The sequence below is a fragment of the Choloepus didactylus genome, chromosome 5 (genome assembly GCF_015220235.1).
Source record: "Choloepus didactylus isolate mChoDid1 chromosome 5, mChoDid1.pri, whole genome shotgun sequence".
NCBI lineage: Eukaryota > Metazoa > Chordata > Mammalia > Pilosa > Megalonychidae > Choloepus > Choloepus didactylus.
Genome location: NC_051311.1, coordinates 15986187 through 16012968, shown reverse-complemented (window position 1 = coordinate 16012968; position 26782 = coordinate 15986187). Strand labels below are relative to the sequence as shown.

General features: G+C 36.6%; 1 protein-coding gene across 1 annotated transcript in view; it reads left to right on the top strand.

Moving 5' to 3' along the window:
• The first annotated feature begins 22020 nt into the window (after nt 1-22020).
• The window catches only part of EPC1 (enhancer of polycomb homolog 1), an 89546-nt gene continuing 84784 nt past the window's right edge, over nt 22021-26782 (top strand). The window contains exon 1 of the mRNA XM_037835587.1: nt 22021-22289. Within this exon, the coding sequence (XP_037691515.1) occupies nt 22287-22289 (3 nt within the window). The 5' untranslated portion in view covers nt 22021-22286. The remainder of the gene's footprint in view (nt 22290-26782) is intronic.

The window sequence follows — 26782 nt, the reverse complement described above, 5'->3', positions numbered from 1 at the left end:
AAATAAATAAATTGTGGTATGTTCAAGCAATGGAATATTATACATAAATGAGTGAACTGCACCTATGCAACATGAATAAATCTCATAAAACTAATGTTGAGCAAAAGAATCCAAATATGAAAGTATAAATTGTATGACTGTATAAAAGTCAAACACAGACAAAACCAATCTATGGTGTTAGAAGTCAGGATAGTAATTACTTCCCGTGATGTAACTAGAAAAGGGCACAAACTGATGCGGTAACCTGGAAAAGGGCACAAAGGAGATTTTGTTTCTAGAATTCTAATACTATTCTGTTTATTGATCTGGGTGCTAATTCATTTTGTAAAATATCCTCAAACTGTACATTTATGATTTGTTGCTGTTTTAACTAGTTATGTTAAATACAATAAAATAAGTATGCCTCCAAAGACTCCTTGAGTGGAAAGCACCATTGATCCTCAAGGATATCTGGAAATTTTCAGGACAAAAAACCATGCATAGATCACTTTCTAACATACCTCAGGAAAAGGCAGAATTCTGTATGTCCTCTGGCTATGGCTGTGGTCTTCTCCTCTGTCCCAATTCCAGCTTAGCCTGACTAGCCTTTGCTCTATGCTATGGGGTTGAACCACGTCCCCCCAAAAGATAAATTCACATTCTAACTTGCAGTCCCATAAATGCATCCCTGTTCGGAAATAGATTCTCTGAAGATGTTGTTAGTTAAGATGAGACCAAACTAGATTGGGATGGCCCTAATCAATATGACCGGTGCCCTTATAAGAAGGGAATGACCGGACACAGACAGAAAGAAGGATTATGTAACAACTGAGGCAGAGAACGTGTTGGATTGCCAGAAGCTACCACCAAAAGCTAGGAGAAAGGCATGGAACAGATTCTTCCCTACAGCCTTCAAAGGAAGTGTGGCCCTGTGGACACCTTGATTTTGGACTTCCAGCCTCCAGAACTGAGACAATACATTTCTTTTGTTTTAAGTGACCCAGTTTGTGGCACTTTGTTATGCAGCCCTAGGAAACGAGGTACCAGTATCTTTGAATCAGATACCTCTAAGAGTATGGCATGTGGCTAGACACCCTTGTTGGGGTGAGGGGGACTGAATACTTGTACTTATTTTTTAGAGGACCCTGACTCCCCCTGAGTCCAACTTTCTAATATGTAACGGAAAGCCTACCCAACATTGAAGGAGGCACATTCAGTGTCTGGAGACAGCTCTTCTGTGGCGAAGTCCAATCAGGAGAGTTGAACTACTCCAAAAGGCAGGAAAATTCAGCTTACAGCAGATGGGGCCAATTATCTTTCTTTAAAATTTTGAATTTGACATTATATTCAATCAGCCAGAACTGCTGAGCTCATATTCCATCTTTTAGGCCTGAGTAGCAGATACTTTTGAAAGTCCCACCCCCAAGCGATTCCTTGCTCCCCCTTTCAAAATGATGTGACCCTACAGGCACATTTAAAGCTACTGGATCCAGACTGGTGGGGAAATTCAGCTTTTTGTTGCTTTGGAAAAGAAAAAGAAAAGAGAAGGAAGTGGAATTTATTTATTTATCCTTTCATTGCTCATAAGATTTTTTAAATGATGATCATGTAAAAGTTATCGAACTTCTGTTTGGCTTTCTACGAAGCAATTTAATCCTAAACTGATACATTCTTAGCTGTTCCCTAAATCCACACTTATCAGAGGTGTGTGGCTACTGGTTATATTGATGGCTGCATTTCTCCCTAATGCCATCAAGGTTGATGGTTTGTTCTACTTACTCATAACATTTTCATCTCATATATCAACACCCCAAATCTTGCTTGAATGATTTAAAAGACTTCTATTCCTTTTTATTGCTACTGTACCATCTTTGCAGCCTTTTTACTTTTACAATTATTTGCAAACATCCTTATTCTTGCCCCAATTAATAGAATTACTACAACATCCAACCAGCACTTCTCATTTCTATCCCATACATCTCTTCCAAAATAAATCAAAACTTGTCCCATTTTAAAGCCAAGTTATGGTTTCTCATTTCTGGTAGATGAATCATTGAAAGAATGTCTCTGATAATCATTCCCAATCAAGGCTCTCATGAAATAATCACTATATTTGGGCATTAGATAATTCATCTGAATTTTTCTGAGTGGTAAATTATCTGTAGAATGGTTCCATGGACTGTGTACTTTTCCTGAGAAATTTCTGGGCCTTCCTTTGCTCATCCAGTGGCCAATAATGTCAACAAGTGTAGCTACCATCTAAGCAACCCCTGCAGTACTTTATAATCCCATATAATCCCATACTTCCAAAGTAAAGGAAGCCTTTGGAAGGTGTGGCATGTATGTTTCCAAAGTCAAAAGATTAATCTGGAACAGTCACCAGAAGCAGCATTATGCTTAGCAATCATGATTTATAATTTTTAATATTGAGAACATTTATTATCCTTTTTTCTCCCACTCTTAATCTCTCCATTGATTTTTCTCCTCACTGTTCATCTTTTAAAGCCTTTATTATAAGATCTTAACAGACTTTTCCCTTTTCTTTGGCTATATTACTACTCAAAATCTGCAATAGGGTTTACCACACCTTCACCAGAAATTGTTTTTCTGATTTGGTCCCCTCTAGTTTCAGCTTTGCATCCTGTTGTTGATTCCCCTTATTGTCTCTAACCTTGGCTCCTTCACTCCGTCATCTAAAGCCCTATATTCTCCAGCTACATCTTGCAATTGACAAAGGAAATCTCTCCCCTTTTCCTCATAGATAATGTCCTGTGATGAGTATGGTAAATAGTTCCAAAATGTTTTTTTCAAATGAGAAAAGGCATAGCACAGAAAAGTTATATTGTTTGCATACAGTTTCATAGTTTAGGTCATTATTAGAAATAAACTATAGGACTCCCAATTCCCAATCCCTGTGTCTTGAAAGAATTTAATAGTGATGTTTTGTTATCATCACATTTAAAGATTACTTTCTACTAATAGTACATGACACTGTTCTTCCATTTATTGTAGCAATATAAAGTGCCCCTTTAAAATAATTTACTTAAGTAAAAATGTCATTAAAGAAAACTTAAGGAAATAATAGTAAAAGTGATGTGAGGACAAAAATTGTGATAATCGACTAACTGAAGTTTGAGAAACATCACTATTTGGAAAACACTATAAAGTCTGGGGTAAAAAGAAGGCAGTAGGACTTGAGATTCAGGTCACTTGCTGGAGTCTCTGGGCTCCTGGTGACATCAGCCTAAGTCATAATGGCAACAGCCAATCCCAGACTTTCTTCTCTGCTTGAGTCTAGCCAATAGCTGATTGAACCACTCTCTTGCTGGCTGGCAATTGGAGGAATGATTATATCACAGGTTTGGAAGATCCAATGAATATGTGGACAGGGGCCAATCTGAAGGATGGTCTTCAAGTCCCTCAAAACTATGAAAGAGACCCAAATGAAGAAACTGGCAATCGAGCCAGGATCCAGGAGCACACGTTCACATACCACCTCACATTCGGAGCACCAGTCTGTTTGCTTTTTAGGCCCTTGCAGATGCGGGATCCCGGGCAAGTGGACATCAGTGATGAAAACAACACGGTCTCTGGGAAACTCTGAGAGTCTACTAAGGATTCTCTAAGTTGGGAACTATCTTTGCTTGATATAAATATCATTTATTTAAGTAGTACATAGTTGGACTTGGCAATTTTTGCTTCTGGCCGAGCCATAGAGGAAAAGCCCACGTGGCCAGGGTGGGGTGGTACACAAAGATCTGACCCTAAATCTTTAACAACAAGGGAGACTTTAGAAGAATCTCATGCTTTTGTTTAAGGACAATTTACAGGGCCAGAGTTTAGCACACTCATTAACCTTGAAAAAGTCACATAACTTTTATAAACTTCAGTTTCTTCATCTAAAAATGAGGAAGATGTCAATAACCTAACTCACATCCACTGATGGGTGGACTGCATGAGATACTGCACATAAAGCACCAGATGCATTCTAGATGCTTAATGAATGTGACTTCCTCACAAAGCCAAAAAAACACTCAGTTCAAGAGCTGGATCTTACTACCTATGTAACCATGGGTCAGACTATTTAACAATAAAATAGTATTCATAAATTTCAGAATCAGGGAAAATATAAATAAGAATAAAAAATCAAGACCAAGAAAGGAAATAATGTCGATATCCAGACCAATAAGTCCTCCACAAGCACTGTGTACTAAAGTACAAAATCAGCTTTGGGCTTCCTAGCAACCCAGGTGAAAACAGAAAAATATTCAATTATGAAATATTCATTTATTGTTCATGAGAATCAAATGCTCATGGCAAACATACCTTTTTCAAAGCATATCACTTCAAATTGTGATTAAATGGAATAATATATATGAAAAAGTATTTCATAAGTTTGATGTGCTATGTAAATATTACTTAGTATTTTATATACCTTAATTTACCCAATAAAGCAGACTTCTCACACTTTTGGTCTTTCACTTAAATTTTTGAGTTGAATTATTTTTACCATCAGAATAATGAACATTCCCAGGCACTATTTTAAAAACTTTACAACATGTATTCATTTACTACTTACTCAATAGGTACTCCTTATCCCCCATTCAGATGAAGAAATTGAGGTACAAAGAGGTTAAGTAACATTACTCACCTCATAAGTGGCCATGCTGGCATTGATATCCAGGAAATTTGTTCCCAGAGTTCATTTCTTTAACCACCTCCATGTACACATATAAGCTCCTTATACAGCTTATGTAACTATTAAAAAAAAATCTATAAATTGAATATGAACCAAGCAATAAAGCCAACAAGTTTTAAATTAAAAGTATCAATTGTGTGTGACGGACACTCTTGTCTTCCTCATCGTTAGTGGTAGCATGGATCTTATATGGACTATTGTGTCTGGTTACTACCAGGTGCTGTGTGATGACAATTCCACCCCTTTTTTTTTTCCATTCAAATTAGTGTAAACCATTTGCTTGCACAGCTTGTTGCAGTATTATCTGGCCTTCACTTGGGATAAATGCATCATTTACATATCAAGTCTGCTTTGGTTCTTGTCTCATTAGCTCCCTGATTAAAGTGGAATTGCTCAGTGCTAACTCAATTATAAACATCAACACAAGCTCAGGACTAAAATTGCAGGGTAGTATTTGTTATAGAGAGGTCAATATGCTTATATTATTTTTTAATTATCATTGAAATTGAAAATACAAAATTTTAGAATTCTTGCCAAGAGCTCACTGATACCAGAGAATATGGTGACAGGCTGTAGTTTGAGAAATACCACCACAGAGTATTCAAAAAAAAAAAAAAAGAAAGAAAGAAAAAGGCAGGTATCCAGATGGACTGCATGTAATATGATGATGATGAGCAATTTGTCTATCCCATTCTGTAGCCAGAGGAAACACTGGAGCATTGCTTCCTGCTAGTAAGGGCAAAGAGTCTCCAAGTAGAGGCTCTACTCCTCTAAGGTCCTCCTGCCCCCCTTCCATTATGTGTCCACGGCTCTTTGTAGCATGTTAAAGTGGGAATTCCAGCTGGTCTACATCTTATTTGGTATAGACCACCAAAAGGAGAGGAACAGTAGGGAGAGATTTGGCTATAATAAGAGATGTGATGGTATCCAGTACATGTGCAGGATCAGATGGCTGGGAGTCCTTTATAGGAGATCTTTTGACAAGGGCAAATCCCCAGCATCATGTTCAACTCAGGGCTCTGAGCTCAAAAGTCACAGCTCTCAATGAATACTTAGTTCACCCCCATATACATGACTTTCCAGGGTAAAAGTTGACCCAGAAGCACTAGTAGTTCAGATTGGTTCAAAATATGAAAGAATTCAACTCTGTTTCTTATTATAAATACCCCTCAAATTATGCTTTGTAAGTGGAGGCTTTATGCATTGGTTTTCTTAACATGTATAATAGACATTGCAAACTGACTTGGAAATGCAGTTTAGATATATTAGTGAAGATTTACGTTTTGAGACTTCTACAATGACAATGACTATATTCCAACAGAGGCTAAGACGGAGTCCAGCCTGTCAACTTCTGGCTGAAAATTCCCTTAAAATAAATATCACAGACCTTTATTAGCAGATCTGAGAGTATAGTGTGCACCTGAGAGTGAAGTCTGGACCCTAAAATAGAGCCAATCTAACTCATTTCCCTGATAACCAAAACTTGACCTTGGCCTCATCAATATTTTACAATCTCTTTAAAGAAACTTCACTGGGGATAAATAGTAACCACCTGGCATTTCCTTTTGCTAGTGAAAAGCATGCAGCAAATTATGGCAAGCAAAAAATTCAGGATGGTAATATCATGAGTTTATCATAAGGTGGGGTAAGATGGAGGCATAGGTTAGTCCTCTATAGCAACTAGTAAACAGCCAGGAACAATGACTAAATAGTCTGGAACCACTGTCTGGGGGATGTTTGTGACTGGACACACATTGTATACCAGTCTGGAATGGGTGGAATGACCGAGATCTCAGCATAGAACTGTAAGAAAAGCCTCTGTCTGGCTGGCGTCCCTCCCCACTGGCACAGCAGGCTGAGTTGGAACAATTCCCTGTGGGAAAAATAAGCAGTCTGTACTAGGAGCAAAGGAAGGTAGCTCAACCAAGCTCTTATTGTGATTTTAATTAACAAATGTGGACTAATGAATTCAAGCTACAAGCACAGATAAACCTGGAGCAAGCAGGAAAGGAAACCGGAGGTCTCTCCCTGCAGAGAGGAGGCAGGGCTGATGGAAAAACAATATAATAATAAATAAATAAAAACAAAAGCTTTTGAAGTTGGTTGAGCTCAGAATACTGAAAAAGGGCTGCATCCCAAGAAAAGGGTCACATAGGGGCAGGTACCAACTCCGGCTATTGTGGCAAAACTGGGGGACTGGAAACTGGCTCTGAAAAGGGAATTTCTCTCTCTCTCTCTCTCCCTCTCTCTGTCTCTCTCTCTTTCTCTCTCCTCTCTCTCTCCTATTCTAAGTAGCCAATTACAGAAAGCCTCAGGCATTATCAATTGTCATCACTGACCCAGGCAAGGGGAGAGTTAACGTAGGTCTGAGAGACAAAGTAAGGAAGCAAGTGAAGGAGATAATTCCTTAAAGGGTATATCTTCTGCAAAAAAAGGGGGCAGGGCCCAGCTGAATTGGTGGCCCTCTTTGAGAGAATTCAGACCCCAGGGACTTGGGGAAAAAAACAACAACAAAAACTGCTTAAGCTTGCCTTAACTACGCCTCTGACAGGGGCAGTATCTGCTGAGAATTAAAGGCATCACACCTCTCTACACCAATGGAGAGCTGCAGGCTGACAAGCACCTACTGCTAGGAAGGATAGGAAAATTATAGAGTCTAGAGGTCTCACAGGAAAGTCTGACAACCTTCTGGGTCTCATCCTCAGGGAAACTTGATACTGATTAAATCCTCCTTCTGAGACCTGGGCCTGTCTCATCTGGTAAAATCTGATTGGGGTAATCAATGAAACCAGATTACCAACAAAAAATTACTTGTCACTCTAGGTAAAATGAAGATATGGCCCAGTCAAAGGAACAAACTAACACTTCAAATGAGTTGAAATAACTAAAGATGTTCAAACAAACATGCTAAATCAATTCAAAAATCAAATCAGTGAGTTGAGGGAAGATATGGCAAAAGAGATGAAAGATATAAAGAAGATATTGGGCAAACATAAGGAAGAACACAAAAATTTGAAAAAAAAAACAATTGGAAGAACTTATGGGAATGAAAGGCATAATAGAAGAGATGAAAAACTCAATGGAGACTTACAACAGCAGATTTGAAGAGGCAGAGGAAAGGATTCATGATCTAGAGGACAGAACATCTGAACTCCTACTCACAAAAAGAACAGATTGGGAAAAGAATGGAAAAATGTGAGCAGGGTCTCAGGGAATTGAAGGACTACATGAAGCTCACAAATATATGTGTCATAGGTGACTCAGAAGGAGAAGAGAAGGGAAAAGGGACAGAAGTAATAATGGAGGAAATAATCATTGAAAATTTCCCATCTCTTATGAAAGACATAAAATTAACAGATCCAGGAAGCACAACATACCCTGAACAAAATAGATCTGAATATGTCAACTCCAAGACACTTAATAGTCAAACTATCAAATGTCAGAGACAAAGAGAGAATTCTGAAAACAGCCAGAGAAAAGTGATCCACCCCATGCAAGGGATGCTCGATGAGAATATGTGTGGATTTTTCAGCAGAAACCATGGAGGCAGGAAGGCAGCAGCATAATATATTTAAGATACTGAAAAATAAAAACTGCCAGTCAAGAATTCTATATCCAACAAAAGTGTTCTTCAAAAATGAGGGAGAGTTTTAAATATTTTCAGACAGACACTGAAAGAGTTTGTGAATAAGAGACCTGCTCTACAAGAAAAACTAAAGGGAGCACCAGAGGCAGATGGGAAAAGACAGGAGAGAGAGGTATGGGGACAAGTGAAAAAATGAAGACTATCAGGAAGGGTAAAAAGAGAGGGGGGGATAATATATAACATATAAAATCCAAAAGACATAATGGTAGACAGTAGCACAATATTGTAAGTACACCGAACAAAGCTGTGTGTGAGTAGTTTTGTAAGAGGAAGGCTAGGGGCATGTATGACACCAAAAGGAAAGGGACTATATAACCTAGTGAAACCTAGAGTGGACAATGCCTGTGATTAAATGTACAAATATAAGAATGTTTTTATATGAAGGAGAACAAATGAATGTCAACATTGCAAGGTGTTAAAAATGGAATGGGATATGGAAAAATACAATCAATGCAAATTAGAGTCTATAGTTAACAGTGGCATTGTAATACATTTCCATGAAATGTAGCAAAGGCAATATACCAAAGCTAAATATCAATAAGAGGAGGATTTAAGGGAGGGGTATGGGATTCTTGGTATTATTGTTGTTGTTTCTCCTATTTTATTTTATTTTATTCTTCATTTTTTTCCTCTTCTTCTTTCCTTGAGGAAGAAATGGAAATGTCCTCATATAGACTGTGGTGGTGAATTCATAACTATGTGATTATACCAGGAACCATTGATTGTTTACCTAAGATGGCGTTCTGGTTTACCGATGCTGCCATTATGCAAAATACCAGAAATGGATTGGCTTTTATAAAGGGGGGTTTATTTGGTTACAAAGTTACAGTCTTAAGGCCATGAAAGTGTCTAAGCTAAGGCGTCAACAAGAGGGTACCTTCAATGAAAGATGGTCAGTGATGTCTGGAAAACCTCTGTTAGCTGGGAAGGCATGTGGCTGGTGTCTGCTGATCCTGGATTGTTTTCCAGCTCCTCAGCTCCAGCATGTTCTTGGTTCCTTCTCCCAGGATGTTTCTCTCTAAGTGTCTGGTGGTCCTGTCTTAGTATATCCCAGGGCAAACTCTGGGCTAGTATCTCCAAAGCATCAGCTTTCAACAGCCATCTTCAAAATGTCACTCTCAGATGCTCTGAGCTCCTTCTGTCTGTTAAATCTTTTATAGGACTCCAGTGATTCAATTAAGACCCACCCTGAATGGGTGGGGTAACATCTCCATGGAAAACAATCCAATGAAAGGTCCTGCCCACAGTTGATTGAGTCACTTCTGCATGGAAACACTCAATCAATAGCTTCCAACCTAACCAACAGTAATATGTCTGCCCCCACAAGATTGTATCAAGGAACATGGCATTTTGGAGTATATAATACAACCAAACCAACACAGATAGGGTGTATGGTGTGAATAAAACTTTAAAAAATAAACAGAAAGATACACGTGCCTGAGAAAACATGGAGAGACGGATGTACCTATTCACTGTTGGTAGGGAATTAGAATGGTGCAGCCTCTCTGGAGGGCAGCATGTTGGTTCCACATGAGTTCCACAGGAAACCAAGTATAGAGTTGCCGTATGATCCTGCACACCCATTATTAGCTCTATACATGGAAAAACCAAAAACAGGGACACAAATGGACATTTGCACACTGGTATTTATGGCAGCAGTATTCATGATTTCAGTGAATGGAGGTGGCCTAAGGATACATCAACCAATGAATAGAAGGGCAAACTGTCATGTATACATTTGATGGAATATTGAACAGCTGCAAGAAGGTATGAAGATGTGAGGCATGCAACTAGATGAATGAACCTTAAGGACAGTATGTTGAGTGAAATAAGTCAGAAACAAAAAGACTAATATTACAACACCTCACTAATATGGGCTAAATATAATGTGCAAACTCTGAGAATTGAATTTGAGAGCATAGGTTATCAGGGGAAGGCTTATTGTAAATTTCCTGGACCGTAAGCTCCTACAACAGTCGACGTCTATTCCTAAGTAGTTATGGCTATTTCTAAATCCTGAGATGGTAAGCTCTTTGTGTATAACCTGGTCATTCCATGGAATTTCAGGTACCTGTGTGACACTTGAGACTGAGAGCTAGAGTTCTGCAGCTATGAAAGTCAGAATTACCCCATATGGCAACTGTTTAAAAGGCTTAAAAAGAGATCAGACCTCAATTCGAGATATGAATGAAACTGATCTGGTTAGGACTAAGGCAAATCAGATTCAAGGGTAAAGGACGATACTGACTGTGTTTGAAAACTTCAACTTCTATGTGAGATCAAAGGAAGAGATGTTTATTTGGTGCAAAATCTATATTTTCTGTAGCAACCATCTAATTTAACTTGAATGGTCAGTTTATTCAAACACCATAATTACATGGAAACTTGAATAGGGAGTGAGATCTTGTTGGTTTGTACAGGTTAGTGAGATGTCCCCAATACATCCCAGAGTAATTTGGGCAAAGAACAAAAAAGTACTTGCAAAGCCCCCTTTTGGGACTGGGGAAATATGTAAACATATTAAACTTCCCCATCTGAGGAATTCCTGATATTCTTGCAAGCATTGGAGACTACCATTACAGTAGGCCAAAGTCCTTGATCTTGGGGCTAATCCTTGTGAAGCTTGTTACTGCAAAGGAAAGGCTAAGCCTACTTAAAATTGTGCGTAAGAAACACCCCTAGAGAACCTCTTTTGTTGCTCGGATGTGGCCTCTCTCTCTAAGCCAACTCAGCAGGTGGACTCACTGCCCTCACCCCATCTGAGACATGACTCCCAGGGGTGTAAATCTCCCTGGCAATGTGGGACATGACTCCTGGAGATGAGCCTAGCCCTGGCACTGTGGGATTGAGAAAGTCTTCTTGGACCAAAAGGGGAAAGAGAAATGAAACAAAATAGAGTTTCAGTGGCTGAGAGATCTCCAATAGAGTCCAGAGGTCATTCTGGATATGATTGTATAACTTTATAGCTCTGAAGTTGTGACTGTGTAATTGCAAAAACCTTGCAACTGACACTCATTTATCCAGTGCATGGATAGACGGATAATAAAACAAAGACAAAAAAATAAATAAATAAATAATAGTGGGGGATAAGGGGCATGGGATGTTTGGGGTGTTCTTTTTATTCTTATTTTTATTTATTTGTGGAGTAATGAGAATGTACAAAAATTGATTGTGGTGACAAATCCACAACTATATGATTGTACACTTTGGATGATTATCTGGTATGTGAATATATCAAAATAATATTGCATAAAAAATAAATTAAAAAAAGAATTTATCATATATATGGTAAAGGTAGCAAGCGGATAGCTATCACCAGGTTTGTAGGAATTTTATTTTTTTTACATTGATCTAAAGTGAAAATATTTCTTGATTCCCCCTGGATAATCCAGCCTGTTGTCCCAGCACACTTTTAGTATAAAAGTGTCCTGGCTTTTACCACAAATTCTCTGTTACCTTATCTATGGCACCATCTCATAATATTTGTCACTTCATTTCTCCCCTTTCAATACTCTTCTCCCTCATCTCCAGTGAATCCCATATGTTTACTTTTGCCCATTGGTTATCTTTCCCTGTTTTTCCAAATGTTTTATGCTCTAAAGTCACCCCTGTATTCAATATTGACCCCCATGTCACCCCATTCATTAGTTCAGATGTTCTTGGTAGATTATTAGGGAGCAAGCAATCACAGCATTTGATTTATGTAGCTTGTACTTGGGCTATTATTGTTCAAATAATTTAGAACTAGAGAGGGGGAAAAGCTTTCTAATACCTCTTGCTAAATCTCTGCCTTTTATCAAAGTAGGGTGCAACTGTGTTAATTATGTAATCCCTCCTGTCTGAGTTATTTTTGTGGTTGGTATTATGTATACTTGTTCAGTTATATAATAGAGATCGCTGACTTGGCAGCCTCTATTCTGGAAGTTTGCCAACACAGAAAGAAATGCAGGAAAGACATTGGAAAGAGACCCAGAGAAGTGGGACTACAAGTGTTTGATATACTCTTATTACACATTTCTGTATTTTCTAAATTGTTGGCAATAAGTTTGTATGACTTTTACCATCTGAGAAAAAATGAATACAATAGCTGAGAAAACACACACACAAAAAAGGAGTAAATGTCACTTAAGCAACACTTATTTTCATCAAAAAGAAAACCGAAAGCAAGATTTGACATTGGATAGTAGTCTGCTGGCTATAAATGTATATATATTTGTATATGTATAAAAATCAAATAATTCTTTTTCCTATGGTCAAAAAGTTGAAGTGAATCATCACACTGCCATCTGGTTTTTCAAGAACTATCCCTCTTTTACTAGTTAACCTTACCAGTAAAATAGAGGCCCAATGCTTTCCTGCGTGTTGCACTTTAAGGAGTTAACTCAGCCAGCCAGGGACCCGCCTTGTAAAAGCACATTTCTGAAAGGGGCCCTGCTTTTCTGCACCAACTACTCGGAGCTCCAGAATTTTGATTGCAATTGTCAGTTGAGGGCTATTCAGTCTTAAAATCTAACTTACAACAATGCTAAAGTATTCTTTTATGTAACACAAAGGCAGTAGAATTCATTAATAATAACTGACTAAATATTAAGACTGCAATAGACCAAATGTGTGGATTCTGTTAACATCAAACCCCTCTTTCCCCACACTAAGGAATTAAAAGAACCCTTAGCTAGATACAGCTAGGAAAATTATTTGATTGGATCCTATTAAACTCCTCTTCCTTTGTCTTCCTAGGCCTAAATTATTTGCTGACTTTCCTTTTGTTTCAATAATGATTCATGTTCCATTAACAGTAAACGGTCCTCCTGGTATAGAAGCTTTAATGATCTCTTGCAGAAAATTCTCAGTCTCTTTCTATAATTGTTCAAGGTTCATACTTTGAGACTTTACCAACTGTATTTCTATTGCTCTAACTATTCCAGTTCTCTTACCTCATAAATCCATGCAATGCTGAAATTTTAAGTTGTATGGTTTCTGTCGGTGTATGAGTTTTCTCATCAGATGGCAAAAAGAGTAATGTTTATATTGTGTACCAGAAGAAAATTCCCCCTTATTGTGCTTTGACTATGATACCTCCTAAAGCATACTTAGGATTTTGCTGTTAACCATTTCACGCCAACTAGGCCCAAAGTAGGTCAGTTACCATACCACTAGAGCCTAGAATTCTGATCAGCCTTATAGTAATGAGACATTTGACCAACAGCTGAGGTCACTCAAAATTTAGAAGTCAATCAGGAACTCAGAGAGATATTTGTAAACCAATGTTCATAGAAGCATTATTCACAATAACCAAAAGGTGGAAGCAACCCAAATGTCCATCAGCAGATGAATGAATGAACAAAATGTGGTATAGACATACAATGGAATATTATTCAACCCTAAAAAGCAATGAAGCTCCAGTACATGCTACTACATGGATGAACCTTGAAGATACCATGCTGAGTGAAATAAGTCAGATGCAAAGGAACAGATACTGTATTATTTCACTCATGTGAAGTAGCTAGAATATGCAAAGTCATACAGACAGAAAGTGGACTACAAGTCGAGGGGGGTGAGGGAAGGGAGAATGAGGAGTTAATGCATAATAGGTACAGGGTTTCTTTTTGGGGTGAAGGGAAAGTTCTGGTAATGGATGGTAGTGAGGATAGTACAACATTGTGAATGTGATGAATCCCACTGAATTGTATTCCTGGGAGTGGATGAGATGGGAAAGTTCATGTGATATACATGTTCCCACTATTTATAAAAAAGAGAAAGAGACTAAAGAGACAACAACAACTAAATTGAATACATGATCCTGAACTAGCTCTAATAATGTTGGGAAAAAGGCCCAAAAGGACGTTGTTCTAGTTTGCTAAGCTGCTGAAAGCAGATACCATAAATTGCTAAAAGTAATGGGGGTTTATTAGCTTACAAGCTTACAGTTCTGAGGCCATGAAATTGTCCAAATCAAGACATCATCATCAAGGCAATGCCTTCTTTCTCAAGACCGGCTGCCAGGGATCCTGGAGTCCTCTGTCACATGGCAAGGAACATGATGGCTTCTGCTGGGCTCTCCCTTCTCTTCCAGATTTTGTTGCTTTCTGCTTCATGCTTCCATGGCTTTCTCTCTCTTTGTCTGAATTTCATTCTCTTTTAAAGGACTCCAGTAAGAGGATTAGGCAGTTCACATCTTAAGATCCTACTCACCAAAAAATCCTACTTAACAATGAATCCACACCCACAGGAATGGATTAACTTTAAGAATATAACTTTCTGGGGTACATACAGCTTCAAACCATTACTGGGACATATGAAAAAATTGGAATATAGACTTTATATGAACTTTATATCAATGTTAAATTTCTTGAGTGAAAACTTCACTTAAGGTGGCTATATTAATGAGTACCCTTGTTCTTAGGAAAAGTTCATGGAAGTATTAAGTGTTCAATGAGCATGATGTATACAACCTACTCTCAAATGTTTAAAAAATATATTTATGAGTAGATAGGCAGATAGATAATAATATATAGAGAAAGATGACAGATAGATAAGATGATATGACAAATGTGACAAAATGTTAAAAGTTGGCTGGTATAGGTATCTGGGTAGGGGGTAAGTTGGAATTCTCTGTATGGGTTTTGTATTATTTTTGCAACTGTCTTATAAGTTTGAAATTATTTATTTTGAAATAGTAATTCTTTTAAAAAAATAAGACTATAAAGAAAATAATATTGGGAGAGCAAATAGTGTTGGAATAGTCAGTTCTAGAACACCATGTTTCAGCAATGATCACAAGAAAACATGAATAAACATGGAAGCACTATAGTTTGTGGAAGAAATGGGTTGTTGTCTTTGACACCATGCATAATAGAGGCACATAGAACAAAGAGACTAATATTCTTTTAAAAGAACTCCATCTGTCCAGCTCTTTTACAATGGTTTTTTCAAATTATCAGATCCTAGTCACTGCCTAAGATATGTGAAAATAGTTTCCTTTAAGAGAAAACATGCACACTGCACTAATCTTAACGTACAGCTCAATAATGTTTACATATATAGAATATATATGTATATATGTAACATATATACATACTAGGCACATGTATTATATATATATAACCACAATTCAGATTTCACACCTTCCATAGATCCCCTTGTTCTCCTCCTCGTCTAATACTACACAGCAATTAAAAATTAGCTGTATTTTAACAGAGAAAATTCTTTGAAAGTTACTCACACTAATTGTAGTAGGAATTGCATTTAGCTATGAGGAAGTGATCACAAACAATAGTGGTTTAAACAAATTAGTGGTTTTCCTCTCCTCTCCTGTAGGCTGTCAAGGTCTGGAGGCTCCATGGAATCCAGTTTTCTTCTTTCTTAGCCATGAGCTTGCCTCTCCGTCTTCATAAGGTAGCTCCACCCAGGTAGAGTGACCACACTCCAAGAGGGAAGAAGGACAAAGGTGAGACGCAAAAGGCTGAGTCCACTGAGTCAGCCCCCTTTGGATGCCTTCCTGCACGCCCTGCCACATGACTTCTGCTTACGTGTGTCATTGTTTACAACCATGCCACTTAACCACTCCTAACTGCAAGAAAAACTGAAATGTATTGTATGTTTCAGCTAGGCATCTCGCCACTCCAAATAAAATCAGGGTTTTATTAGTAAGAAACAAAGGGAGAATGGATATTCCTTGGCCAACGAGGAGTCTCTACCTCACCATTATTGGTTATAAACTGCTCTGGTGAAGGACCTTTCTTGAAAATGCTGCTTAGTTTCCAATGGATAAATGCAAACTAAAATCATCCCACAACTGGTAATGAGCTCTGAAATAAACACTCTTAGATCTCTGCTAAAGAAATAGTAATATTAAAACATTTGGAAAGGAAAAATCCTGGTAAGATACTGCTTTAAAATATGTTTGTGAAAAAGTAGAACTTTTCTCTATTAACAAGGAAAACATGGGAAAAATCATAATGGGTAACGTTTAAAGGATTTGCCCCAGACCCCACAAAAAACTCAAGAAATTTAATAATATGGTTTTCATTAATTCATTAAGGCCCACCAATGGCAGTCTGGCCATTTCCAAACTGTAACTCTGTTGATAATCATTAGAATTATAAACTTTAAGTTAAGAATACTTTTTAAAGTATCTAAATGGAACTAAATTCCACAGATCCACAAGTTTTCTAAGTCTTAGAATCTAAGAAGTTGAACAGCTTTTTCTCTGCCTATATGCATATAGAATTTTGGTTTGCCAATAACTAGTTAGTAAATTCAAAAAGAATAATATTTTATTCCAATTGCATCAGTTAAATTCTAGCTTTAACAATGTTTGTAAAACAAAAAAGGATTAATTGAGCTTTATTCAACCAATATGAAATAAAAGGGCTTTTGAATCAAAAATACTATCAAAATCAAAATCAGTACTAGTAAAGAGAAATAGAACACTAGGCAAATGGTTGTATGAATTCTTCTCTCAGTTTACTAGTAAACCTACAATCTTAGATAATTTTGGTTCATATTTATTTATGAACTGAGTCATAATCCATGGTTGTACTTATGCTGATAAAATATAGATCTTAAAAATATAATACCTAAATCCTGTAATTCAGGGTTTCAGAGATTTTTTCAACACAGTTTCTCTGGACCTCATCATGAACAAAAACCTCCAAAACCCTCAATTCAAGCATTGCACTCTCTGACTTCAATTCCTTTGCTTAAATACTCCTACCATAACAGTCCTCTGGCCTGAGAGCTCGGTCATTAACCCTGCCATTTTCTCACTGTCCATCAGGTCCTGCCTCCCTTAGATTGCCTGGTTCATCCTTTGAGTCATTCTCTAACAGATGCCTTCTCTGTTGTCATACACATTTGGCAGAAATTTGACTGCTTGGGATTCAAACGTTCACCTTCTGTGTCCCACATCTGTGTCTCCACTTGCTGGAAAAATGACGAGTCCTCACACTTACATTTTAATTTGTGGTCTTGAGCCCTAGCTAGGCCCTTAGTACCACTATATTTCTCTAGTAGATTCTCTTGCCATTGTTGTGACACCTGTATCATAGCATCTTGTCTCTCCCCAAACCTCCTACTCACCTTTTCCACCCCTGTTCTCAGCTGATGGCTTTGCCTAGTAGGTCATTGATAGATACCCTCCGACATAAGCTCTCACAGATTCCCATCATGAAATCTACAAACCTTCCCCTGTGCCCAGCTTCTCTTTATTCTCTGATAACACCCAAGGAAATGGCCCTATCGCTAAGAAGGGCCACTGCCTCCATGTGAGCTTTGGATTCTATCACCCCACCCCCACTCAACGTGTATATAGACACTCCTTTATGCTGTTAGTTTTTCTCTCTTATGGGCATCATCAGTTTTCTCCATTACTGATTTCTTATTAATATGTCAGCAACCTCTGATATGTGACACATGGAAAAGTCCTTCTGTATACCCAGCAGGCCCTCCATCTTGTGCTCCATTTTTCTTCACTCTTCATAGCCACACTTCTCAGTTAAGATTGATATCTCCAGTTTTTCATATTCACTTCTTAACTAACCCCCTTCTGGCTTCTGCTTCCACAAACATACCAAAACTACTCATGTCAAGGTCAATGAGGACTTAACATTGCTAAATTTAGTGTACAGTTTTTCAATCCTTATTTCTTTAAGCCTCTCAGCAAAACAGAATTATTGATCGTTCAGGTCTGTCTTTCCCCTCAGTTTCCTCTCAGCTTTCAGGAGACACACACCCGGGTTTCCTCCTACCTCTCTAGCAGCTCCTTTTGTTCTCCTTTAGAGAGCCTTCTTCTAAACGGAGTGTAAGGACTCCAAGCAGGGCCCTTACTGTCTCTAAACTTTCTTCCTGGATGATCTCATCCACTCCCAGGATTTAAAAAGCCATATGTTTGCTGAACAATTCTCAAATATGTATCTCTAGCTCTAACCGCTCCACTGACTCCAGATGCATTTATCTACCTGACATCTCTACTTGGAAATCATTCAGGCAATCATGAACTTAACATGTCCAAAAAGGAACCCTAGACTTTTCCTTTTAAACCTGCTCGTCTCCAAGACTTCTCCGTTGCAGTACATGGCACCTAGTTTTCAAGTCTGAAATCTGAATATCTTTGATTCCTCCATTGCCTTCAACCTCTCATTCAATCCAGCAGTAAACTCTGTCTTATGTTCATGATTAGTTTGCATTAATCCATCTTTACTGTCATTACCCAGGTCCAAGCCATGATTTTCTCTCTCACTTAGACAAGCAAAGTAGCCTCAATACAGTTATTTTCATTTATACGCTTGCCCCTCTTCCCATTTATTTTCTCTATCAGTCAGGGTATTCTTAAAACTTAAATCAGACCATGTGAACCGTCTGTTAAAAATCTTTCCAAAGTCCTTACTGTACTGTTAATTTTTATTTCATTTTTAAAAATTACTTATTGTAATAAGTGAACAACTAGATGCATTACAAAAATTATCCCATCTCCAATCCCACCCTCCTGAATTAACCGATTTTGAATGTCTGGTATGTATGCTCCCTCAATTTCCTTTGTGGTCATTCAGATAGGACCTCTACCTACAGCCTTGCAGACTGTGCAATGGCTCCATTTCATTCAGTGATGTTCCCTGTAGTTGTGTAATGAGGCTCTCAGCATGCAGACACAAACAGATATGTATGCACATTATACAAATTAAGGTAGGCTAAACTGCTAGAAAAATGACAACATTTCTCTTTCTCCCTTATACCTAACTGCGGCCATAACATAATTTCTGACCAATGGGATGTGAGTGGACATAACATGTGCCAGGTCCCAGAAAATGTCTATGAGAAATAATACACACCCTTTGCACTCTTCTTTGTCACTTCCTCTTTCCACATTCCTGGGCATGAGTGTTGTCATGTTGGACCGTGAGCAGTTGCAGGAGGAGCCTGACTCCATGACACCATGGTATGCCATACCAGCCCTGGACTGCCTTCTCGGACTTCCTGGTCTGGTATTTCTCGTGTGCTCTTCAAGTCTGGCTCCTTCTCATCCTTGAAGACTAGTTTAAATGTCACCTGTTCAGAGACAACTTTCCCTATTGCCTTATCTATGTTTTTCCCTCCCTGTTATTCTCTAACACTGCACCTTGTTTATTTCTTTAATAGCAATTATATGTTTGTTTGCATGCTTGCTTATCTTTCTCCCCACTAGACTATGAGCTCCATGAGGAAGGAGAGAAATATCTGCTTGTTCACTAATGCCTATGCAGCCCTAACCATCATGCCTGGCACATCCTAAGCTCTCAAAATTTATTTGTATAAACAACACAATAATTCTTTTTCCTGTTTCTTTCATGTGACAATTTTTTCAAACACATTTCAATCTACATTTAACCTTCACCAAAAATCAAAAACAAAAACAAAACAAATTTTTAAAAAAACCTTCAAATCACATATATCATGAATATGGTCTCAAAAACTCCAAAGAAAGTTCTACTTGCAGAAAATACATCATTAGAAATTTTCTTATGGTGCAAAGTAGACAGAATAGTATTCTAAACTATAGATAAAAAAAAGTATATATATATATTTACACACACACACATATACATATTTAAGGTGTATATATATATGCATGTGTATATACACATACATATATAAGATATACATTTAAATGCATGTATATATACTACTATATAAGATAAATATGTATATATGCGTGTTTACATGATAGGGAGAGGGGAGGATAGGAAAGAAAGAAAGGGTTGGGGTGGTAGAGAGTCAAAAGCATATTGTAAAACCAATCTCTAGTGAATTGTTTCTATTAGAAGGAAAACTGCTTTAAAATGTCTCAAGAATTTTAGCCTACTGTCTTCATTAGGTGACTTAAGGACGTTTTCCTGATTTTAAACAAATATATATGTTAAAATTGACTCTCATCAAGTCACTATTGATGAGATTACGAAATAAAATGGATATATAAATATTTTCCTTATCATGGCTGTTGATTAAATATATCAGCATGGAGTCTTCAGTAGACAATAGAGTGAGGGCAGTCAGTGCAGCCCAGAGAAAGGGATTTAGCTCAAGTTCTATCTAAATTAATTAGCCCGGACCCAGTGCTTGGAGGTTACCTGGCAAAGGGCAAGGAGGTCCCCCTGAAGTAAGCTCTACCTCTTGGTTTACAGAAGACAGTCCCTGTTTATTCTGGTCATCCAACAATTAGTAAAATGCCCTCGTTCACTCTCAAATGTATCCTGGTTAGAGGATAAATTATATAGCTGCCTTAGCTATAGTTCCCTAAGAATGTTACCTTATTAAATGCTAGGCAGGGCTACCAGTCTAAGCAAATGTGCTAGTGTGGAGGGGGGAATGTGTGTGTGTGTGTGTGTGTGTATGTGTGTGTGTGTGTGTGTGTGTGTGTGTGTGTGTGTAGGGAGTGGGGGGGGGGTTGCACTGAAAATATACATAATTCCCCACCCCCTTTCTTCATCCAATTCCTTTAAACCCTGGTCAATCCTTGGCACATTAGAAATGTAACCTAGCAAAGAACTTTATACTGAAAGTGTTCAATTAACACATATATATAGTATTTACACATTTCGATATTTGCTGACTTTTGTGACTTTAAATTCGCATAGTGTCGCATTCTTTTAACATTAATTTTTTTTAAGTTTTAAACTTCGTCTTTATTTAAAAGCCCAGATGCAACCACCAAAAACCTGACTCAGCTCTCAACTAGAGACAGCATCAAATTTCCCAGCCCACTTAATTTGAAAGCCTGCCAAGATAGGTGAAAGACCTTATAAATATGTAAAACAGGAAGTTCAAATTACAGTCAAGTAAATCTCTAGAGATTGATGTTCTTTTCAAAACAATTAAAAAAAAACAACTAATAAAAAGCCGCACATTTTAAGACCCCCTTACCAAGGTTTCCCCTCAGTTCAGATACCACAATGTACTTTTAGTACTGTATTTATTTTGGATTTTTACCACTTCCTGGAGGCCAGGAGGAGGCACAGTGGGGAAGATCCAAAAAAACTCAGCACCACAGCCATTTTGTTTGTAAGGCAGAGTGGTAGAATTCTGCCAGCTAGTAAGGGGTTTTGAAACACAATTTTTAAGGAAGAAAAAACAACGTCTATTGTTTTCAATTTAACCACTAATATCATTATTTTAAATTTTGCGACCACAAATGATAGCTATGGTGGCTAAAGTATTTTTTCAAGGAATTAAAGCTGTCGGCGCTGAAACAGTCATGAATTTTGTTCAAGGATGACTGGCTTCTTCGAGTACACTCATCATGTGAAATCAAAAACATTTTGACAGAAATAGTTTTGAAATGGCCATATTTGTATCCAAATTATATACTGACTTTTTTTTTTTAAATGATAAACAATTTGCTTAAGAAAAAGCATTCTATTCCGTAAAAACCCACATTTGCAAGAAACCAGAGGGCTTCTGAAGAAGTTAAAAGGGAATTTTTCCTAAGCGAAAAGACAGTCGTGAGTGCCATTGTTTTGCAGTGTCACTTAATAGCGAGCTTAGACTTTTGTCATTTGGGTAGCTGTGCTTTTAAAAGCCCAGTGTAAAATGGCACACACACTGCATTTTTTTCCGAGCTGCAGGAGGCGGGGGGAGCGGGGGATAGTGCAGACTGGAGGGACACTGCCCTCCTAACCAATCAGAGCACGCCTGTTTGCCATTGCAAAGTTGTTAACCCCACTGTCTTCTGGCTGCCGCTGCCTCTTCTGCTTTTAATCTTCTGTGGATATTTTTCCGATTTTTCCCGAACGCCCACAGATCCTGGGGGAAGCCACCTGGTTCAGCTACCGATCATGGAAGAAAGTATTACTTTTTATTTACAAAATATTTTAAAGATGTTTGAAGATCCATATGCTGCATGGAGGCTGTTGTTTCTAGGGACACAAGTCTCCAGCCTATATTGTTACAATTATTTTTCAAGAACTGGCTTCTTCTTTGCCTACACTAATGGTAAGTTTGTCATTTTAAACATTTATGTCGTTAGATCTTTGAAGGAGCCACCAGATAAAACGGCTTTTCATTGTGTTTCTTCTAACAAAACCAATCTTTGTATATTTCTTTAGCTTTGGTCTCTGAACATTCCATCTAATCTTGTCTGGTTAATTTTTACCCAAAGGGGGAAAAAATTTTTTTTTCATTGTTAAAGCTAAAAATATTTAAAACATAAATTATACTTCAATTATTGTGAACTACAGGGGAAGTCAGATATTTCAAGATGGACTTGTTTTGTGCCAGTCCAAATATGTGCATATCCTCTTTATAAAAATTATGTATTGCCTAATTTGTCCAGGACTAAATTATCAGCAGGCAAACTACGGATATAGTTTAAAAAAAAAAAAAAGGCCCATTGTGGTTCTCTGGATGGATTACTTGGATACAAACTACAGAGAAGCTGCCCTTGGTATAATGAAGGTGGAGATTGACATAACCAGGTTTATATTAAGTTATGGCTGTTCCTAAATTGTGGTTCTTTTATTTGCTGATTAGATCTAAACTTGTACTCTAAGATATTATTTCTTCGGAGCTCTTCGTGAGATAGTATTTACAGATCTTATTTTTCTCCAAAAAGGTACATTTGGGAGACATTTTGTAATTTGGGGCATTTTTCTTTTTTTCTTTTTTTTTTTTTTTTTTGCCTTTTTGCACACGGTGGGAGATCTTTTTTGTTTTGCATTGATCTGTGTTGGTGGCGCTGTAGTGCTCCTCAACAATTTATGTCAGTTTCACTAAAAGAAAAAAGGAGGAAAAAAAGAGGTGGGGCAAGATTTGATCTATTATCTTATCCCTTTATTTTCTCAAAGAAAGTTCAATTTGGTCAAAGGAAATGATTCAGTTGTACTATCTAAATGTTTTCTGTGAACTGTGAATTGTGGATGAGAGCAGAGGTGTCGTCACAACCAGCTCAAGGAATATCAGGGATAGGCGTGCAGTTTGCTGTTGTGTTTTATCTGATCTGATTTATTATCTCCAGGTCAGAATTCTTCAAAAATAAGCATTTGCTTTACACCCTCCTTCCTCAGTACTATTTTGTATTTCCTTATATTAAAAAATCATACTTCTGTTTCTTTTCGGTGTAACAAAATGGTTGAGTTTTAGTTCACTGAACGTTGTAAAAGTTGATTTTTTTTAATCCTAGGAATTTCTTAAATAACTATACCGAGCATCTCCTGAGAATTCTCTACTAGTTTGACATGTAATAATGTCTATGTTATTGTTTATGTGTTTTATTTCAAAATGATATTTTAATTGAATGAATTCATGTGTATCTTTTTAAGAAAGCAATTAATTTTGGACTAAGATAAATTTTTCAGAGTATGTGTAAAACTGTTTCTGACTTTAAAAATATTGGTGTTCACATAACTTATGTGCAGGATTAGATCTTTTTAATCTTTGTTCTTACTGAGAGTTGTCAGATTAGAGAATATGGGATTTAGGCCCAAAGCCTACCAAAGAACAAAATATATTAGGGTATGACATAGATTGTACTGGTCTTTATAAACAATTTAGTTGTTTATGAAGACAGTAAGTATATCCTTCATTCACAAAGAAAGTGGGAGGAATAGTAGTTGTACTTCAAAACATATTATTTTGCTAAATAAAGTAGAAAACTGAGTACTACCCTAAATCACTTTTCCACGTGATTTAATAGATTATTTCTTGAGAGAGTGAAAATTTTGGAGTTATTAATAAGTGATTTTGTTCCCTTTGAAATATATAAATGCTCACTTCACTGTTTAGCCATTTAAAATTTTGAAGAAAAACAGTGTGTAAAAATGACTAAAAATAGTATTTCTGATTTTTGTGTCCCTACAATCTACCTATATAGGACCCTCTCCTTGAACTTCAAAAATAATTACGTATTAGGCCTGTATTTTGGTTATAATATATTATGAAAATTTGAGAATGTTCACTGAAACTCTTTGTGAAATTTAAATGGTCCCATCAAGACTGGATTTTGACATTATAGATTATTTATAAAATGAAATTTTGCAAGTGTAAATATTTTATCTAACCCACTGGTTATGCTAGAGAGTTTAGTTCTCTGAAGTTAATCTATCGAATAAAATATACTTTCTGATATGTTTATTTCTAAAATATTCAGTTATTCAGAATGGTGATATTTTCCATTTAATCCATGAAAACTATAAATGTTTATGTGATAGCCCCTGTTTAAAAACAAACTGATGCTATGAAGTCTGTATGTAGCTATGCAATGCTCTTTGTTCTCCTACATCATTGAGTATTACATCATTGATTATGAAGTAACCGCTATAGTTAAATCTTCCACTTTTTAAATCCATCCATAGATATTTGTATGAAAGTTAGTCTGATATATGTAACTCTTTCAACACAATGTAAGTAAGAAGGTTTAAATCTATGGGGCAAAAGCAAATCATTATTTTATGTTATTCACCATTTTTAAATCCGTCTGTGTTTCATTTTAGCTCTTGATCCTTAGGAAGTTAATTCTCTTTGTAATTGATAACATTTTTAGAGACATTTAATTCATGTGTTTATTATGGTCATGAGTAGGATTATTACAATAAATGATGCTTTTTATCATGGGGGAAATAATCTTTATTAAAGGTAGTATATTGAGAATAATTCAATTTTCCATGTTAACAGTTATTAGTCCATCAACAATTAAAACTATCATTTTTTAATTCTAAAATGTTCCAGTCAATCATTGCACACTTATTTCTTTCTTGCACATCATTAACAAGTAGCAAAATTGACTAAATTAAAATGTCACTTTTTTTTTTCATCCTGCCCATCCCTCTCATGGAGGGAGGGGTTAATGAGTAGTGAAATGGCCAAAAAAACAGGTTGCAGAAAAAATAAAGAAATAATGTCAAAGACATGGATCATCTGCAAATAAAATTCTAAATAAGTCTCAGAAAAATGAACTTGAAATTATGGATCTTGGTCCATAACAGAAATGAACTGAAAATTATATTCAGACCTAATGTAATGAACCAATATATTTCCTAATTTATTAATTTGTATTCATTAGTACTGCAAAAGACTGAGGAAATATTCAGGTTAAACGAACTCATTAGGAAAGAAGAGGTAACAAAGAGAGAAACATTTTCAGAGATATTAAGATGACCTAACATAAAATGCTGAAAATAGTATCCAGAAACAATTGAATATACTTCAGAATGAACTTTTTCAGAAAAAGAAAAATTTGCTAAAATTTTTCCCTTTGGAAACCAAGTCCAATACAAGCTTGAAACTATGCATTTCTAATCCCACCCATTTCTTTTGTATATGTGCTTCATGGTTTCTTGGACATATCGTTGCTTTCCATAAAACTATTGATATACGCTACTATCTTCATCACGGTTTTGCGGAGGAGAAAATAATAGACAAAATGCATGTTGTATTATGACCTTGTTTTTCTTTTTAAAAAGATATTCAAATAGTGACTCTAGAGGGAAAGTAAAGATTTCTGTATAAAAAAAAGATGAGAAGGGTGTATTTTATACTTGATTTGTTCAAGATTTATTTTTATTTGGAGGTTTGGTTGATTGTTCTAGGTTTTTCCACCTCCCTATTATGTGTTATGCTACAATGCTGAAATACAATATTAAGAAAAACAGGCAAGGAAACCTACTCTGATGGGGTTTATAATCCAATGTAGTTCAAAGCTCTAAAAGATACTTTAAACACAAGGTCTTAGATATGCAAGGTTCTCACTGGGAAGAAAGGCCAAAAATGATTCATGGAGTAAAATTTAAAAAAAAAAATTAATTAAAAACAATTAAATCTGTTTATATAGGATTCGACAGGGGTCCTTTTGTTGAAGGACTACTATTTGAGCACCAAATATTCATATATTGCAGGGAGGGGAGATACCTCATATTTTAGAGAGCCCAAATGGATTCTGTATAAATAGATGGTTACCTAATGTGTATTCCTTTTGCAAAATGATAAATAAAACATTAACTTCTGTGCTTGAGATGAGAGATGAGAGGAACACTCTGGTAGTAGCAGTTTTGGCCATGTCCTTTTAAGTTCCATTTGTGAAAACTTGGGGAAAACAACCTGGTAGAGCCTTATTTTGTGCATTTTGCTCACATTATTATGATATAAATGTCAATACGTATATAAATTGTGAAGATGAAGCAGGGAAACATAATTACAGATTACATTAGATTTTAAATATTTGTTTTTCTTTTAAATCTTCTGTTATAATTTCTAATGATATATATATATATACACACACATTTAACAGAAAATTTAAAAATAAAACAGATATTTTAATTTATGAAGCTATAATTAGACATTTAGCTAATGGTTAATTAGACCAGCACATCAGGTATGGAGCAGGAAAGTAAGACATGTTATTTAGGTACAAATGAAACGGCGGAGAAGGAAATATTCAATAAGGCTTATCTATTTATGGTTTACAATGACCTAAGGAATAAAGTAATCAGATT